Raw genomic sequence first — 6,294 nt, 5'->3', positions numbered from 1 at the left:
CGCTAACTTTTGAACATGTTGCAAGCATTCTAGGACAGTGGTCCCCAACCTTTTTTGACCCACTGACTGGCGGGGCGGTCATACATTACAGCGATCTAATTTATCTTATTTATTATGTATTGTGTAAAACTAAGACATGAATAACATCAAATAAAAAAAGCACAAAATGAATGCCGACCCACCATCCACCAGTTCAAGTTCCAACCAAGTTTTTCCAGAAAGATTATTACATCGCTGTTTGATGTGTGTGATAAAGGCAGTGTGCTAGCATGAATTAACTTGAGACAAATGTGCACATTAGCGCTCAATAAATCATCAAAACTTACCTTTATGCATTCCCACATAGTATCAGCATTTGAGACCAAATATGAAGTGTAAGAAAAATGGTAAAAATACAGTAGTAGTCTATCTGTGTGGCATGAGATAAAGTTAGCACAAGCACAATTGGACATGCGTCAAGTGAGACGGATGTAACAGAGAGAATCCGGCCACTTTTCAAAATAAAACATGAAAAAAAATGAAATAATGGAAATTATTTTTTCTTTCTGTGCGGCCCGGTACCAAATGACCCGCGGCCCGTATCGGGCCGCGGCCCGGGGGTTGGGGACCACTGTTCTAGGATAAGCAGCATAGAAAATGGATGGATGGATGGATGGATGCAAGCATTCTTCCTGTTTCCAGCAAGTAAGATGCGCCCCAGGTAACACACACATGCGCAGGAGCCTTTGCACATACTAATACGTGTGCCAGCGTAAAAAAGTTTTATGATCACCTAATATTTTTTATATACACAAAGTCAAAATTTATTGGAAAAAAAGGGTAAAGGTTTTCAGTTCATTATTTTTACGACTGAGAGCCTACACATACGTTTTCAGTTCATGTGATATCTGTGGAGCTCAATCAGAGCATATGCATACTGATCTGTTTGAGAAGTGAAAAGTTAAAAATTAAGCGAGTCCAATTGCTGATTCAACACTCAGTCGCTAAGTTTGATCGGACCCTTTCTTCTATTGACAACCCCTGCTTGGACCAATAGATTGAATTGGGCATTAAACGGTAATCATACTGTACCTGGCAGTCTTTGTGGGCGGCTTTCGCTTTATGCCGCGCTCTTCTCCAGTAGATAGCCTAGCTAGCTGTGTGTCGGTGGGACGGCGCCAAGTCCACACTCGATGTCCATCCACTCCGGGTCAAGCTGGACCAAATGGCGTGGCAAGCAAATAGCAGAGGCGAGGTTGCGTTGTGACATCGAGCCCTCGCGACCCACTAGTTGAGAATTGCAGATTTAGAGGACAAATAAACATGGCAGCGTGTGTTTCAAATATACATTAAGCACCACTGTGTAACCCCACCACCCAAAAAAAAAAAACAAGTACCTCTTAAATTCATTCAGATTAACTACATGAGCGATATGGACTGAAAGTATCAACAGAAGAGAGCTAATAGTTATCAATGGAATTGCATTCTGGAAATTGTAGGGTCTGCCGGGTGCTACTAAGCTAGTCTAAGCAGGTAAATGCTTAAAATAAGTGCACTGAATTTTGTATGATTCTGAGGCATATAAAAACACCGTTTGAAACTAATAGAAAAATACATTTAAAGTCATTTGTGGTGGATAATTAAGCTGACGAGAATACAAACAAATTTCAATAAAAACACTTTAATAGATTAAATCAAACAAGTTTCAATAAAAACACTTTAATAGATAAACAAATAGCAAAGAAAATAACCTTTAAAACACAGTCTAAATCCTTTATTATTACCACCATCAATTGAAATGAAGAGTAAAACAGATCTATTCAGTACTTTGTACCCACATGGGCGGAGCCAGTGGGCTGTCAGGGGTGGGGCGGGGCTAACAGGTGTGCCAGTACAGACTTACCGCAGGGAAGAACACAGGAGAGTGAAAGGATGACAAAAACAGATGGACACACTGATTTCTACTGGCTGGGCCAAATGTTGCTCCCCGTGTGTCTCAAATCGCTCGAGTTTTGCATTCTTCAACAGGCAACCAAATGTCACATCAATGGGGCCCGACAAAACAGGCGGTCAAGCAAAATTCAGATGACAAACTTAGAGAAAGGGAATTGGGGAAATAAAAACTAAATTAAAAAATATCCCTTTAATAGTCTTTGGCTCAATGTCTTCTGCCTGAACAGTTGAAATAAACTGAAGCTGGAGAAGCAGTGAAATGTTAGTATTGCACAAGTTTAGCCAACGAGCGTTTACGAGGCTTCATCAGACACACTAAAGGGAGCAACCTCAGCTTTAGCCCTGCTTGGATAAACACACAAACATACATGACTGTTACACTGTTGAATGACATGTTAGTAAAATAGAATAGCTGGTTTATAGTGTCACATCATACACAACGAATACACCAAAGTTTTTGACTGCTAAGAGTTGAATAAAAGCATGTTTTTTCCCACCCAAAATTGATACAAAATAAAAACAGGGATGAAAAAGATGAACATGCAATAAAAAGAATATTCATGTTGATCATAGTAGTATTGTTGTGATGTGGCACAAAAGTTGAACAGCAACGTTAAGTATTATACAGTGAAAAAAAAAGTTGAGCAACAAAACAATTTCTTGTCATATCAGCCATCATGAACAAAAACATCTAAAAAGTTTGCAACTACCAACTGGGTTTGCGTCTATTTCAAGACTCAATTTTTTTGTGAATTTGCATAATTAAAAAGGACAAACCTCTTTGTTTGAACAGCATCTACAAAACTTGAGGCGCTTCCCAAATTTATGGTTTGTAAATACCTAAAAAATGCATATTTACAAGTACGTTAATCAGCGCGATACTGTTAAGTGACAAAAAAATCTGGACCTCTGAATCACAATGTAAATGGAACCACAAGTTAAGGTGGAGATAAGCAGGTCACTTTTCACATTCTAAGAAGTTTTCACTGCTGTATGAAAATCATGGCACCGTGGGATGTCGTGACTAGTTTGGGCCAAGCAGGGAAGTGGACATAAAAGCGGTACTAACTACCACGGGAGTGCTCCTTAAACTGGTGGTATCTTCATTTTTTTTCCTTCATATGTAGACCGTTTACAAGCAGCAGTGAATTTCATGAAGCTGCGTGGTGCTCCAAAGGAAACCAAAAGGGATGCGGGGGGGGGGACAATATAAATGCAAATGAAATAAAAAAAAATAACTTGACAGAAAAGATTGACTGCATTTATAAAAAGAAAATCTGATTAATGCATCACTATTATTTTTTGTAAGAATGGAATTGCTCTATCACCTCAAGGATTTTCACATTGTCAACAGATTGTCTTATAGGGAAAGCAATCAAGAGCAGCCGATCACCAACAGTGTGCGCTACAGTCAGATCTTCATTAAAGCCCCTTAACGTTTCACTCTTTCTTTGCAAATTCTCAGTGTTTGTCTGTGTCCTCTGAATAGAAACAATATGTTTGTCTGGCAGTGTTTCCCACGATGACGCACAATGCCACACCATCTCTCTGTTCACTTTCACAAACCATCACCATGCTGTAACCTTCCAAAAAGCACCACACATCTTGTCCTTCTGCTGACTGAACATACCATATCCCCTTTTAGAAGTGGTCATTACCACCTCCCTGAAGGTTGTGTTGAGTCCGGATAGAACTGCCACAATTTTTTTTAAGTTCAAATACAGATTAAAAAGTGACCACAAAAGGAGAAGTTTGTGGGTATTATTACAGAAAACAATTCAAAGTGGTTGATAAAAAAAAAACAAACCTTTTCCACTCTATTTTAGATTACCTAAGAGATCCAAAAGGAGCTTATAACAAAGGGAGAAACTATTCATATATGTACTTCAAGCAACCCAATTAGGGTTAATGGGCTGTCCAGCGTGTCCAACATGTTTAAAAACATAAGGGTTTACAATAATTTAAGGAATTGTCTGTGGCATACAATTCAGTCTTTATTTTCTTTATATGTACAGATTAGAGGAAACTACTTCTATACACTTCTCCAAGTAGATTGTATCAGCTGACCACTTAGCTTTTGGCCATTACCACAACTATAGTCATATGAAAATCCAGACATTGAAAATGATCTTGACAGAAATGTCAACATGTGTGTTTAGTAACCAGCAAAACCAACTTCAATCTGGAAGTAAAAATGCAAGGAAGCTAAGTGGCCAACCAAACATCTTAATTTTTTTTTATAACCTTTTTTTTAAGCATTACGTACATATACAAGTGTAGATAATATAAGTATATATGTTCATATATACATAATGACTATGTATATATACCAGTAATGCATTCATTATATATATTTATTTTCTTCACAGATATGTGAACAGGAGATAACTGTTACAAATAAAAGGTTTAAAATGGAAAAAAATGCAGAAAAACCTATTGATAGAAACTTTGCACTATTTTTTTTGTATTTTTAGAAGGACTTTTCTTTTTTTTTTTATTTATTTTATATTTTAGGATGTTATATATTATGTGGTAGGGATGACACTCATTTGAAGTAGGAATAGTAACCATTGCTACCATCTGAACTTCCTATACTGAGCTCCTGCAGGAGTGAGAGTGGGTCGCTGTTCTTTTTGGCCTGCTCTGGGCGAATGGCTCGGGATTTGGGCGGAGCGCGTAGAGCACTGGCATAGGACATGGTGGGTGCTTTGTTTAAATTTGAAGCTGCCTGAATGGGCTCTGTGGCAGCCTGCTGTGGCTGCTGCTTGTTATTATTGGGCATGAGGGGAGGGAACTGTCCGGCGTGCTGAAGGGAGTTGAGTGTATGTGGGTGTGGCTGCTGCGCTGCTGTAGATTCCGACTTCACCTGCTCCTCTATCTGACGCAGGGCCTTGGAAGCTGCCAATCACAGAGAGAGAACAGAAATAGATGCAGAAAACACTTTGAGAACACAATTACTCAAGACAACAATACATCTTTGGCTTAGCCTACCTAAAAGGTCACGATGGTGAATGAGGGTCCCCCCTCCATTACACGGAATGTTCTGGAAGTGACTGGGACCACCACCGTTACTGGGCCAGAGCTCATGTGAGGGGTAACCATAGCGAGCATGTGGGTGGTGCTGCTGCTGCTGCTGCATGTGAGGTTGGGGGTGCTCCTGGGACAGCTGGGAAGTGGCATTGTGGGCATTGGCAGGGGAGGCTTCATCTGGGTAGCTGGAAGAAATGCGACGTTGATAGAGGGGCCGACCTGGACCTCTGGGTTCATACTGTACACATGATCAGAAGATGGAAAAAGAAGAACCAGATGTAAAGCCAGACAAAGAGGAGATCTAATATAATGTGCATAAACCTTGACTTAACAAAATAAAGCACACAACTCCTACCGATTAAGCACTGACCATGACACTAGGTACAACATCAATGCACGAGCTTTATAAAATAAATTGCCTTTCCAAAGATAATACCATGCACATGACAATAAAACTCTCTTGAATCTTGAATAATGTTAAGTTTTAATTGACATTGTCAGAAGGTATGAATTTAACAATATGTTTATTATTGTGGTTGTAGGCTGCAGTTGTGCAGAACAGCCCTTTATCATATTGACACATGCCTGGAATAAACCAGGAATTCAGTAAAACCTACCTCATCTACACTGTGCAGGGCAGTGGTTGCAGATGTTCTAGGTGACAATGAGTGGTAGGACCCCTGGTCTTGACCTTGATTTTGCTGAGGTTGTTGCTGCTGCTGCTGCTGCTGCTGCTGCTGATGGTGGTGGTGGTGGTGGTGCTGCTGCTGCTGCTGCTGCTGCTGCTGGTGAAGCTGCATTAAATGGACCTGCTCCTGCCTGCTGGGTTGAGCCATGATGGGCAGTCCGTATGGAAGGCCATGCCCCTGGTTGTTTAACAGGTGGTTCTGCTGAGGCGGGCTCACAGATGCACCTCCACCCTGAGGCCACTGGGCCTCCTGCAGAAGGTATTTGACCTGGGATGGAGGTGGGCTGGCAGGGTGGGCTTGTGTCTGCTGTGGGTAGCAACTGCTACTGTAAAGGGGATTTCCAACAGGATGCTGTGGCAAAGCTGCATTGTTGAGAAGGTTGTTGTTAAGATGATCTCGACTGCTTTCGTGGGTGTACGGCCCAGATGGAAACGGACCGGCATGATTTGAAGTGGCAGCTAAAGGAGATGAAGGGTCACCCGAGGCACGGGTCTGTCGATACTGAAGGAGGCGAGATTGAGGAGGTGGTTGAATTTCACTTGCTTCAGGCTGCTCCTGTAAGGGGATCTCTCTCAGGAGGCCCGTGTACCTGGCAAGTGAATGTGTGTTTACATTTGACCTTCATATGATTAACAGCAGGAAA

General features: G+C 41.1%; 1 protein-coding gene and 1 long non-coding RNA gene across 2 annotated transcripts in view; both read right to left on the bottom strand.

The window, feature by feature from the left end:
* The window catches only part of LOC129183362 (uncharacterized), a 38,355-nt gene extending 36,863 nt beyond the window's left edge, over positions 1 to 1,492 (bottom strand). Inside the window, exons 1-2 of the long non-coding RNA XR_008570795.1 lie at positions 1,377 to 1,492; positions 1,072 to 1,266 (exon numbers count right to left, since the gene is read on the bottom strand). This is a non-coding gene — a long non-coding RNA (uncharacterized LOC129183362). The remainder of the gene's footprint in view (positions 1 to 1,071; positions 1,267 to 1,376) is intronic.
* Positions 1,493 to 1,644: 152 nt separating this feature from the next.
* helz (helicase with zinc finger) overlaps positions 1,645 to 6,294 on the bottom strand; it is a 59,437-nt gene continuing 54,787 nt past the window's right edge. Inside the window, exons 31-33 of the mRNA XM_054780489.1 lie at positions 5,580 to 6,240; positions 4,924 to 5,200; positions 1,645 to 4,830 (exon numbers count right to left, since the gene is read on the bottom strand). Coding sequence (XP_054636464.1) covers positions 4,478 to 4,830; positions 4,924 to 5,200; positions 5,580 to 6,240 — 1,291 coding nt within the window. The 3' untranslated portion in view covers positions 1,645 to 4,477. The remainder of the gene's footprint in view (positions 4,831 to 4,923; positions 5,201 to 5,579; positions 6,241 to 6,294) is intronic.

Source organism: Dunckerocampus dactyliophorus, chromosome 6, assembly GCF_027744805.1.
Source record: "Dunckerocampus dactyliophorus isolate RoL2022-P2 chromosome 6, RoL_Ddac_1.1, whole genome shotgun sequence".
Lineage (NCBI taxonomy): Eukaryota > Metazoa > Chordata > Actinopteri > Syngnathiformes > Syngnathidae > Dunckerocampus > Dunckerocampus dactyliophorus.
This window is presented reverse-complemented; position numbering and strand designations above follow the sequence as displayed.